Source organism: Ranitomeya imitator, chromosome 3 (genome assembly GCF_032444005.1).
Source record: "Ranitomeya imitator isolate aRanImi1 chromosome 3, aRanImi1.pri, whole genome shotgun sequence".
NCBI classification, from domain to species: domain Eukaryota; kingdom Metazoa; phylum Chordata; class Amphibia; order Anura; family Dendrobatidae; genus Ranitomeya; species Ranitomeya imitator.
The window spans coordinates 754,093,077-754,106,409 of NC_091284.1; the positions used below are offsets into that span (position 1 = coordinate 754,093,077).

At 41.4% G+C, this 13,333-nt stretch overlaps 1 protein-coding gene across 7 annotated transcripts in view; it reads right to left on the reverse strand.

Annotated features, from left to right (window-relative positions):
• The window catches only part of NBEA (neurobeachin), an 899,093-nt gene that overhangs the window by 21,601 nt on the left and 864,159 nt on the right, over positions 1–13,333 (reverse strand). For all 7 annotated transcript variants that reach the window (XM_069758980.1, XM_069758976.1, XM_069758974.1 and 4 more), the window contains 3 exons: positions 13,006–13,077; positions 8,783–8,938; positions 6,495–6,665 (listed from right to left, as the gene is read on the reverse strand). In XM_069758980.1, coding sequence (XP_069615081.1) covers positions 6,495–6,665; positions 8,783–8,938; positions 13,006–13,077 — 399 coding nt within the window. The remainder of the gene's footprint in view (positions 1–6,494; positions 6,666–8,782; positions 8,939–13,005; positions 13,078–13,333) is intronic.

Genomic DNA, 13,333 nt, shown 5'->3' on the forward strand with positions numbered 1-13,333 from the left:
TGCTAATATTATTATTTAACCTACTATATACTGGGATATGATCTTGGAGATGGGAATACCCCTTTATTGGGGACACCGGAGTAAGTCATTGTCATATATTTCTAGCAGCAACTTATTGGAGAAACAAACAGATCCGTGTCCAATCAGGAGCTCTCCATATGAATGAGATGTCTTATTGAAATGGTCTTCCTAGCGCTTTGTACAGTATATTAAGTATTACAAAAGCAGTTTGTGCTCCAGAGCTGCTCTTCCTACTGCAATGGTGGATAGATAGTTGTAACCATACATAGTTATTTTGGCGGCAGTCCTTCGCTCACCCACTTCCATACTAACAAACACGGATCTGTCTCTACCTCCTCCTGTCTGATCTGATTTCCGTCCCTTTTCCTCTGTCAGCCTTGTGAGTGTATTGACGTTCCAATGCTTTTAGTGCTCACGTGAATGAGTCCACAAGGTGAATGCGCTCCTGCACGGAGGTACAAACCATCCCCCCATAGTCCTCATGCAGAACCTCCTTGGTATCCGGCACGTTTTATGAAGCAAGACGTCATACACTCACGTTCTGGATACACATGATGAGAGCATTATACTGCCTCTGTACAAATCCCTAGTTAGACCGCACATGGAGTACTGTGTCCAGTTTTGGGCACCGGTGCTCAGGAAGGATATAATGGAACTAGAGAGAGTACAAAGGAGGGCAACAAAATTAATAAAGGGGATGGGAGAACTACAATACCCAGATAGATTAGCGAAATTAGGATTATTTAGTCTAGAAAAAAGACGACTGAGGGGCGATCTAATAACCATGTATAAGTATATAAGGGGACAATACAAATATCTCGCTGAGGATCTGTTTATACCAAGGAAGGTGACGGGCACAAGGGGGCATTCTTTGCGTCTGGAGGAGAGAAGGTTTTTCCACCAACATAGAAGAGGATTCTTTACTGTTAGGGCAGTGAGAATCTGGAATTGCTTGCCTGAGGAGGTGGTGATGGCGAACTCAGTCGAGGGGTTCAAGAGAGGCCTGGATGTCTTCCTGGAGCAGAACAATATTGTATCATACAATTATTAGGTTCTGTAGAAGGACGTAGATCTGGGTATTTATTATGATGGAATATAGGCTGAACTGGATGGACAAATGTCTTTTTTCGGCCTTACTAACTATGTTACTATGTTACTATGTTCTCTTATGCATCATATTATTGCATCTTCGTGAATCGTTAAAATCTAAGAATTATACAGTGCTGTCTAACCATCGTGACTTACCGTAACCATATTGGAGAAGCCGATCATGGAGAATATAGACACAGTTCGTTTTCCCCCCCCCAAACTTGAATAGTGCACCTTTCTCTTGGTATACCATATGAATCTACTATGTATATACTTTTAAGTTTTTTTTCCTAAATGCATGTATTTAAGGCTAAAAATAATTTCTGTGATTTGTTTTAAATGAAAATGTTAATTTTTTTGCAGTCTATAGCCTTTAGGTTGCTGGCTGCAGAATGAGTTATCTAAGGATCGATCAGTGAGCTCGTTCTGATGGGAGTTTGTAATTCTTTAACCTGTTCTGTTTCTGCACTCTTCTCAGCAGAAGATCACAGACTACAACAAAGTTAAACTGAACTCTGTGGTCAAAGATCAGCTGAGAGGAGTTCGGAAATAGACAGGTAAAAGAATTACAAACTCTCCCATCAGAATGAGCTTACTGATAGATACTCAGTTAACTAATTCAGCAAACAATAAAAATTAGATCGGTGTGCAACATGTTGCTCTATTCATTGTCTATGGGACTGACCGTGATGGCCGGGCACAGCGTGGAGATTGGCGATCTTCGTATGTTCAGTGGCAAAGATGCTGAATGGAGGAGCAGGGTGATTGCCCCACTGGCCCCTGCAGCCAGCGATGAGCGGGGACACAAGTCTCCAGTTATGGCGATTGGTGGAGGCTGAGTGTCATCACCGATCTAACAATTATCACCTTAGACGTGGTTGGGGGATGTTTATTTTGAAGCCTGGAAGACCACTATAAATATTCGAGTGATACGGTCTGCAGCATATAACAGGCAATCAGCTTAATAATATGGACACATAGGGCACAGTGTACATAGCCATATTCCCGTGAAGGGCAGATCCACTGACGGGAGGCAGTAGTAATCCGCACGACGCAGAGATTAGCTCAGCATTTACAAGTGGTGAATGGTTATTCCATGTACTGGCTGAAGGCTGGAGACCTCTCCCCTGGAGATCCATACAAGATGACTCATGTTGACTTAAATGTCAATGTGTATTGATCGCAGCATTACTTATAGAGACAAGCGAAAGTTCAATATTCTGTTACAAAACAATTTATCTTCATAGACTGTTACCACAATCTCAATGTGTCAGTCTCCACAAAAAGTAATTGTTGTAGGACTATCCAACAATCATTACGGCCACAGAATCATTACGGTAAATGGAAAACATAATAGTGCTATGAATGTAGGCCATAATAAGCCTTATACAATAAACCAAAGGAGCTTCACAAGCAGAATAGAAATGCAGATTACGAAAATGTAATGTATGCAATAAAACATTAGAGGGGGGTACTCCCATCACAGTCCAGCTCTGCTGTACTGCCCCTTCCCACACTCTGCCTGTCAAGGGATGCATCACACTTATGTCTGTTGTGCTCAAAGCGATCACTGACATCTCCAGACAAGAAGTATGGGGGTTAGCGGGGCAGTACAGCAGAGGCGACAGTGCTATGAGAGGAGAGCTGATAGAAGGGTCTGTAATGTGACACAGCTAAACTCTGCTGTGCTACTCTCCCCACAGGGATCTTATCTGAGAGGTAGGAGTCATATGTGATCTAATTTCTCAGAGTCTAATCATGCAGGAGGTTAGACCAGGAGGTTAGAACTGCATTCTTACATTTCATACACTGAGAAACATGATTTTTTTTCTGTTTCTTGCTTTTGATTGGGCAACTCACACGGGGAGAAGTATTACACACCCCAGTGAAAAATATCTGATAACACCCACTTAGCTTATCAAAAGTGAACTCATTAGGTGACAAATACTTTGCAGATATCCCCAAAACAAAGGCAAAATTAAAAAACAAAACAAAAGGTGTTTTATGCCGCTCTGCAGCCACAATTACATTGTGTGTTCAGTTCAATGGGAAAAAATTGGTAAAATATCCTCTTTAAAAACAGACTAATCAATCTACTATGATGACATCCCATAAAATAATGGTAAACCTCCCCTCCGAGGGCCATGTCATTTTGCAGGTTTCCCCCATTAAACTGCTATAGGTATGGTGCTGATTTTTTAATACAAAAGATGGATTGCAAAAAGCAGAAATTCTGGATCTATTAAAGTGATCATACAGTAATTTGAGATCACAAAAATATTGCTACAATCAGAAGATGCCATCTATAGCAGACGGGGAAGCTCCACTACCTGATCAACACCACGACTGTGAATCCTGTTCAGAGAACAAGAGTTTACTAAATGACAAAAGGGAATCACTAGTACAATTATCTTTTTTTCTTCTAAAATTGGAGATAACTATATACTTGTATTCACGCAGATAACTAAAGGTGCCGCTATAACTTCCATGGCTGTCGGCCGGACACACTTTAGTTCCAGTTGAGGTGGACACTCAGACCTCCAGTAGGTGTACACGCTCGAAAATGATGCACAACAGAGTGTATGCTCCCCTCTGTCAGCACCATTATAGGCTATGGCCCCATCGGGTCATACGTCTGCATCCCGTTTCTTGGGGGTTTGGATGTAAGCCCCGCCGGAGCTTCACCCGGACACCCGTTCAGGGGTGTCAAAATGCAATGTGAAAGCACGCTAAATGGTTCTTTATAGGAAACTTTACCACCAAGGAGAGGAAGCTACCCTACAAGTCAGTGTCCGACCCCTATACAAGACTTGTAACATGACCAGTGCTACAGCCAGGAACTAATTTACTGACAGCTGGTTTGGGGTGTTTGCTCCTCATTAGTGTAGAGTCTGACTGGCTGAGTATGACGCCGTGGAAGAAATGTAAGAGGAAGTACTGGTTCTCCTTAATCCCGTGCTTCCGCAGCCAATTTCCATTTTTTTATTTTTTTATTTTGTTTATAAGATGGGAAATAAATTCAACTGGGGGAAAAAAATGCAATTCCAACATTATTATTTTTCCTATTTTACGGTATTCATTTTATGGTAAAAATGGACTTAGAAATATGATTCTCCAGGTCAGTATAATTACGGAGATACCAAACTATCAAAGATTTTGTATTTTAATTAGATGTTAAAAAAAATGTCTATTTGTAAAGAAAAAAAATTTGAGTTTTGGGTTACGCCATTTTCCAAGACCTGTTTTTATTTTTCCGCTGATGGAGCTGTCCGAGGGCTTGTTCTTTTATTGCTGAAGCTTTCTTTGATACAATACAAAGTGATCAAAATGTTGTATTCTTTTTAGGGAGGCATGGTGACCAAAAAACACGATTATGGAGTTTCCAATTTTTTTTTTAATCCTTACCGCATGGGTTAATTTTATATTTTGATACACCAGACTGTTATGGGCGTGGTGATATCAAATATGCTTTTTTATAACACTTTATTTTTAATGGGGGGAAAAGAGGGAGTGATTCAAACTTTGATTTTATATACTTACATTTTTAGTTTTTAATTTCTAACTTTATTCTGTAGTCCGCTTAGGGGACCTGAACCTGCAACCATCTGATCACAGTACTGCAGTGTATAGTGAAAATTGCAGTCACCTATGCAGCTGAGCCTCACCGGTGATCCAAGATTGAAACGGCTGGGCCCTTCAGAAGACCCCTGGCAAACCATCGGGAACCCACAGTCTAGCCACACGGGGCCAATAGAAATCAGTGCAATGTCCACGGCTCCAAATAAAAGCACTTCCCAAACTTTCATCACATCGGCTCCATTCTTCGTTCAGTGCTGCCTTCTCCTGCTTAAGGAACAGCTCCTATGCTTAAAGTCACACAGCGAAGGATCTGTCATACAAGCCGGAGAAGGAAGCGCTGGGCGGGTGATAGAGCTGGGGAGAGCAGAAGCTTGGGAAGTGCTACCATGTGCCGTAAGCACTTTGGCCTTGTTTGCATATCAACTTGAATGCCGATTTCTCAGTGACAGGGTAATGGACTAACTAGCAGGAGATATGGTTGGACTTGTCTTTGCAAAAGCTACAGGTGCATATAAATAGCTTGGCCAATGAAATCATCCTGAAAAATTCCCTTTAAGGAAAACCAATACTTCTCCCATGTTGGAGAAAACAGTTGCAGTGCCTAATACTGGATACCTCCCGTGTGTGGAGGACAAGCGGTCCACATGAGGTATAACATATGACGGCCTTGCTTTATCAATAAAATATTAGATGTAAAGTTCCGACTGGCATTCCTATATACATTGTTATACTGAATCACTCAAGAACAATGATTTATGCTCTGCCATTTCTATGTGCATTTTAAGCGATCCGCGGTGAGGATGTTATGAACATACAACATACTTAAAACACCTGTCACTTGCTAATTGGATGCACACGAGCTAAAACAGATAATTAGTTGTCTTAGATGTCATGAAACGAAATAGAAAAACCTGGAACAACATCACAAGTCAGGCACCTAGCCTAGTTAATTATAATAACCTAACAGCTTTTCATGCCTCCATCGTCTACATTGCGTCTCCTCCATGCACCTCTAGATGACAGGACTGAACCCCAATCCTTCGCCGAGTGGATCAGCAGCAGCTTTTATCCTCATACTCATCCTAATGATGTTAACTAATTGGATTTAACCTACATTGTGAAAGCTGCTTTCCTTTTATTTTCAGCTAACAAGCCCTAATTTGCTTGAAGAAATGCTGGGTAATAAAGATGAGGTGCAGGCTACGTGGAGTTTCATATATGGCCAACTATTAAAGAGGGATACTAGAGTTCACTGGTTTGTCTGCTATTTCAAAGGGATAGTCCATTTTAGAAAATTATTTTCCTGTGAGAAAGATCCCCCAAACAATAGTCTTATCACAGGTCATCCTTCTATGGGACCTGCGACAATCAGGTATAAGCTCTGCAATCCAGCAACCAGTATTCAAAGTCCCTGCAGCTCCCCCACAGGAGAAGTTAGGAATTACACCGAGTCCTCCAAAGTGAGAGAATATGCTTTGCAGTTGCTCTCCACTTTAAATACTAAAGACCTTAACAGGGGACCCCCCCCTTCTATTCACAGAATTCTTAAATGAGTTATTTTACAAAGCAACAACCCCCAGTATATTATTCGTATACTTTAAACTGGCCATAGATAAAAAAAAAATTGCACCCAATGTATGACTGTTTGTTCATATCTAAAAACATCCATAAATTGTTAGGGGACCGGAAAATGGTGATAATATTATATTATTGGCCAGAAATTGCAGTTCTTTATATCTGACCCTCCATATAAAGAGAATAGAAAGCAATAAATACATTGAACATCCTGGAAGATGAGCACTTACTATTATTTGGATTGTCTCCTATAATATGGTGTCTCCCGCTCCAGTACCAGAGAAGCAGGGTTGCGTCACGTGAGCCTGACACGATGTAGCAATCGCCACCGATGTAAGACTCCGATCTTGCCAGACAGGTAACAACATCCCAATGCCCAAACACAATTTGTGTTAGTTTTCCTAACAAAAAACAGGAATTGGGACAGGTATTGGTATCAAACAATAAGTAAGGTAAGGGTAATGATTTCTGACAGTTTTTGGTTGGGGTCGGGCCAGTCAATGGAGCATTACTGAAAATGATTGGTGGCAATACAGCAAAGGTACCGCATACTAAATTCAGGAAGGTTAGAAATGGCAGCAGAAGAGGCATGGGAATTGTACAGAAATTGCAGCAAGTATATATATATATATATATATATATATATATATATATATATATATATATATATATATGCATATATATATATATATATATATATACACATACATACACACACACACACACATATACAGTACAGGTCAAAAGTTTGGATATGCACAATCATATGTTCACCTTGTAGATTCAGACTGAAGGCAGCAAAACCACAAACACGCACATATGGAAACAATGAGTAAAAAAACAAACCAGAAAGTGCGTGAAACCTTAAATTCCACAGAGTAACCCCCTTTATTCTGATGACAGCTATTAACTCCCATGGCATCCTCTCAAACAGATTCATCAGGTAATTAACTTCCAATGTTCAGGAATTCATCTTTAAGAGTTAATTTGTGAAATCACCAGCCTTCGAACCATCAGGTGTGTTTTGCAGAGGCAGTGTTGATACACAGGTCCAGTTGAGCCCTATTGCACAACTGTTCTGAGACAAAATATTTAGAAAAAACACTCAACTAAGTAAAGAGAAACGGCAATCCATCATTACTTTTAGGCTATGTGCACACGTTCAGGATTGTTCACGTTTTTTTTGGCCGTTTTCCGCGGAAAAAAACGCTTAAAAAACGCATACATAAGCATCCCATCATTTTTAATGCATTCTGCAATTTTTGTGCACATGATGCGCTTTTTGCTGCGAAAAAAAGCATTGCAGTAAAAAACGCAGCATGTTCATTAATTTTGCAGATTTTTTGCGTTTTTGCCGCTATTGAATGCATTGGGAAGATCCGGAAAAAAAACGCACAAAAAAACGTGAGAAAAACGCATGCGGATTTCATGCAGAAAAAGTCCGGTTTTGTTCTGGAAAATCCTGACGTGTGCACATAGCCTAAGACATGAAAGTCAGTCAATTCAGAAAATTGCTGAAACTTTGAAGGCATCCTTAAGTGCAGACATGAAACCATCAATTGATGTGATGAAACTGGCTCTCATGAAGACCACCCCAGGAAAGGAAGCCTAAAAATGATCTCTGCTGCAGAGGATAAGGTCGACAAGGTAACCAGTCTCAGAATCTGTAAATATAAAGAACCTAAGATAACAATTGCAAAATTTAGAGACTGGTTTAAGCCAAAGAACACAAGGACTGGACATTACATCAGTGGAAATCACTGCTGTGATCTGATAAATCAAAACGTAAGAATTTTGGTACCGATCGCCATGTCTCTGTGAGAGACAGAAAAGGTGAGTGGATGGTTTCTACGTGTGAAGAGTTGCACCATGAAGTATGGAGGGGGAAGGGTGATGGTATGGAGGTGTTTTGCTGGTGACACTATTGGCGATTCAATTCAAATTCAATGCACAATTTCCAAGAATGGCTGCCACAGCATTCTGCAATTACATGCCATCCCATCTGGCTTGCACTTAGTGGAACTATCAACTGTGCGGCAACAAGACAATAACCCAAAACACATCCAGGTTAACAAAGAAGGAGGGGAATGGAGTGCTGCGTCAAATTACATGGTGGCCAGGACCACGAACCTCAACCCCATTGAGATCGTTTTTCATGAGATGGACAACAAAGTTAAAGCAAAGCAGCCAACACCCCTGGGAACTCCCTTAAGACTGTTGGAAAGTCAATCCAGGGGACAACCTGATGAAGCTGCTTGAGATAATGAGAAAGGATGTGTAAAACTGGCAGAGAAAAATGGGGGGTTCTTTGAGGGATCCAAGGTTTAACCCATATTCTACTTTGTTTCACAACTCCTTGCTTCTGCTGCCTTCAGTCTGCATCTACAATGAGCACAATCCAATAAGAACAAAAATAAACAACATTGCATGAGCAGGTATTTCCAAACTTTTGACTGGTACTGACTACATGCACACACATTCACAGGCACATTATACAGCCACCCGGTTTCCCTTGTACCTGTTTCTGTTGAGTATACCCTGAAGCTTTTGTCCCAGAAGCCACAGATTAGGATGTAGCGATTATCAGCTGTAACCACGAAACAGTGGGCATTGATCTGAATGCTCTGATCCACGAGGTCAGTGATTTGGCGTTTGTTAACTCCAGAATTATTGGCTATTGGAAAATAACATTAAAAAGAATATTTTAGGAATTATTTCATTACAACCAAAACATATTATCCATCACTGGTCCTGATGTGTAAATCAAGTTTTTATATCAAACATGTTTATTTCATATTATATTTCAATGTACAGGAAAAATCTAAGTTTTACAGACTTTACATGGAACCTTCCCAATAGGCTAACACTACTTTTGTGCTCATTTTTAGCTTGTGCTGTATACACATGGGCAGGGGTGCACAACATTTTTCGGTCCAATGGCCACAATGCCATACTGTACTGATCCCAATGGCCACAATTTTTTTTTTTTTGTACAGAGGCAGTTACATGAATACATCACCAAAACCACCATCAATGCACTAATACATCATCAGAACCAAATATTGAGTATTTTACAAGGATTTGGAGAGTTCCTACTCAGGTCCGGCTCCCAAAAAATGAGTGTGAAAACACACTAACTTAAACTGAACTTTTCAGAGCAGAAATTCGCCAAATCCTCCTCATAATCTAAAATCTTTAAGTTTTAACATAGCCATGAAACACGTTATGGATTGACATCATTATGTGAATGCAGCACCAGAAACAAGTCAGTACATGAAAGCAGCACCAGAAACACAGCCAGTACATGAAGGCAGTGCCTGAAACACCGTCCGTACATGAATTCAGCACCAGAACCAACGTCAATACATGCTCCCCCACGCTGCTCCTCTATAAAATACTCCCATAAAAAAGCCCCTTTCTATATCTCCCCAAAACTTTCTGTCCCTCCCAACCCCACTGTCCCTCACTAGCACTATACCCCCTAACTGATCCATAATGTCCCAAATTGCCCCAAAATCTCTTATAATGTCCCCTATTATCCATTATGTCCCAAATTACCCCATAATGTCACCTATAAAGTCTCCAATTCCCCATAATGTCCTCCAGACCCTCATCTAAAATAACAGGACATTTAATCTTTGGCTTACCAGTGGCTGAGGTCTCCTCTATTATAGGCAGATACATAGGATTATAGCTTTGATAATACAGGTCCTTCTCAAAAAATTAGCATATAGTGTTAAATTTCATTATTTACCATAATGTAATGATTACAATTAAACTTTCATATATTATAGATTCATTATCCACCAACTGAAATTTGTCAGGTCTTTTATTGTTTTAATACTGATGATTTTGGCATACAACTCCTGATAACCCAAAAAACCTGTCTCAATAAATTAGCATATCAAGAAAAGGTTCTCTAAACGACCTATTACCCTAATCTTCTGAATCAACTAATTAACTCTAAACACATGCAAAAGATACCTGAGGCTTTTATAAACTCCCTGCCTGGTTCATTACTCAAAACCCCCATCATGGGTAAGACTAGCGACCTGACAGATGTCAAGAAGGCCATCATTGACACCCTCAAGCAAGAGGGTAAGACCCAGAAAGAAATTTCTCAACAAATAGGCTGTTCCCAGAGTGCTGTATCAAGGCACCTCAATGGTAAGTCTGTTGGAAGGAAACAATGTGGCAGAAAACGCTGTACAACGAGAAGAGGAGACCGGACCCTGAGGAAGATTGTGGAGAAGGACCGATTCCAGACCTTGGGGAACCTGAGGAAGCAGTGGACTGAGTCTGGTGTGGAAACATCCAAAGCCACCGTGCACAGGCGTGTGCAGGAAATGGGCTACAGGTGCCGCATTCCCCAGGTAAAGCCACTTTTGAACCATAAACAGCGGCAGAGGCGCCTGACCTGGGCTACAGAGAAGCAGCACTGGACTGTTGCTAAGTGGTCCCAAGTACTTTTTTCTGATGAAAGCAAATTTTGCATGTCATTCGGAAATCAAGGTGCCAGAGTCTGGAGGAAGACTGGGGAGAAGGAAATGCCAAAATGCCTGAAGTCCAGTGTCAATTACCCACAGTCAGTGATGGTGTGGGGTGCCATGTCAGCTGCTGGTGTTGGTCCACTGTGTTTCATCAAGGGCAGGGTCAATGCAGCTAGCTATCAGGAGATTTTGGAGCACTTCATGCTTCCATCGGCTGAAATGCTTTATGGAGATGAAGATTTCATTTTTCAGCATGACCTGGCACCTGCTCACAGTGCCAAAACCACTGGTAAATGGTTTACTGACCATGGTATTACTGTGCTCAATTGGCCTGCCAACTCTCCTGACCTGAACCCCATAGAGAATCTGTGGGATATTGTGAAGAGAAAGTTGAGAGACGCAAGACCCAACACTCTGGATGAGCTTAAGGCCGCTATTGAAGCATCCTGGGCCTCCATAACATCTCAGCAGTGTCACAGGCTGATTGCCTCCATGCCACGCCGTATTGAAGCAGTCATTTCTGCCAAAGGATTCCCGACCAAGTATTGAGTGCATAACTGAACATTATTATTTGATGGTTTTTTTGTTTGTTATTAAAAAACACTTTTATTTGATTGGATGGGTGAAATATGCTAATTTATTGAGACAGGTTTTTTGGGTTATCAGGAGTTGTATGCCAAAATCATAAGTATTAAAACAATAAAAGACCTGACAAATTTCAGTTGGTGGATAATGAATCTATAATATATGAAAGTTTAATTGTAATCATTACATTATGGTAAATAATGAAATTTAACACTATATGCTAATTTTTTGAGAAGGACCTGTACTCAGAAGTTTCCCCCCACCCAGACAGATGTCATGTAGATTAGTAACCTGAATTAGTACTGTCGGGTACATTATGTTAGTACTGTTAAAGAGTAAAGGTACCTTCACACTGAACGATATCGCTAGCGATCCGTGACGTTGCAGCGTCCTGGCTAGCGATATCGTTCAGTTTGACACACAGCAGCGATCAGGATCCTGCTGTGATGTCGTGCAAAAAGTCCAGCACCTTATTTGGTCGCTGGACTTCCTGCAGACATCGCTGAATCGGCGTGTGTGATGCCGATTCAGCGATGTCTTCACTGGTAACCAGGGTAAACATCGGGTTACTAAGTGCAGGGCCACGCTTAGTAACCCGATGTTTACCCTGGTTACCAGCGTAAAAGTAAAAAAAAAAAAAAACACTACATACTTACCTTCCGCTGTCTGTCCCTCGCTGTGCCTCTCTGCACTGTGAGCGCCGGCCAGAAAGCACAGCGGTGACGTCACCACTGTGCTTTCCGGCCGCTGTGCTTACACAGTGCGGGAAGCAGAATGCCGGGGGACAGACAGCGGAAGGTAAGTATGAAATGTTTGTTTTTTTTAACTTTTACGCCGGTAACCAGGGTAAACATCGGGTTACTAAGCGCGGCCCTGCGCTTAGTAACCCGATGTTTACCCTGGTTACCGGCATCGTTGGTCGCTGGAGAGCTGTCTGACAGCTCTCTAGCGACCAAACAGCAACGCTGCAGCGATCCGGATCATTGTCTGGATCGCTGCAGCGTCGTTTAGTGTGAAGGTACCTTTACTCTCAAGTTGTCTCTTGAGCTGCTCAGTCTCCTTACTTCCTGGAGTATGGCAGGGCAGGCACTCCTCTTTGCGTAACAGTTCTGGTGAATAGTAGAACTATTAGCATTAGTTGAACAATAAAGCACAAATTCTGCTGTGAGACATTTAGCTATCAGTAGTTTGTCCTGGTGTGTACTCTGCTATTACTGTATTTACTTATCGAGATAACAGGGCATTTGAACAAGCAGAGAGCTCCCCCAGAAATTGTGAGCCATGATGCTGGGTGTCAAGGATTATGTTTCTACAGGATTGATAAGAGCCACATTTATAACAGCAGCTTGTCAGGAGCCGAGAGGTAGGGCAGTGAGGTGAGCAGCTGATTTAAAGAAATATATAGGTTGGAGGGAGCTAACTGGTATTTTTAGAGTTAACTCCTCTCCCTGGCCTGTGCACGTTCGGTCAGACACTAATGGTGGAGATCCATGGAAACCATCTGTACACTATGAAAAATAAAATCTCTCATTGCAGGAGAAGGAAAGCAGTTAGAAAAAGCCAGCCAACTGAAAAGTTGCTTATTTTCATGCTAACTAATTAAAGCAATTTAATAACTTGAGAATGCCCCTTTAATAAAAAAAAATATGACTTTCTTCATACATACCAATCAGAGAGTCCATCTCAATAGGAAGATGGTGGGCTTGGTCCAATGAGTAACCGGGTGCTCCTCTCAGACCTGCATGGCAAGAGATTATGATCAGACTGTTTCTTCATTTCTACTAGTACATTACAATGAGCCATCAACAGAACTTACAGAGACCATTGTTGCTACAGGTGTAGAAAATGTAATGATTATAGAATCAGAAAAAACTTGCAGGATATTCCAGGAGCTGCCCGTGGCTGAAGGAAGTCCACAGTTCGATGACTAGATGTACGGTATTACGCGTTTCACAGTTGATCCAACTCCTACCACAGAGAAATTAAAGCAGGAT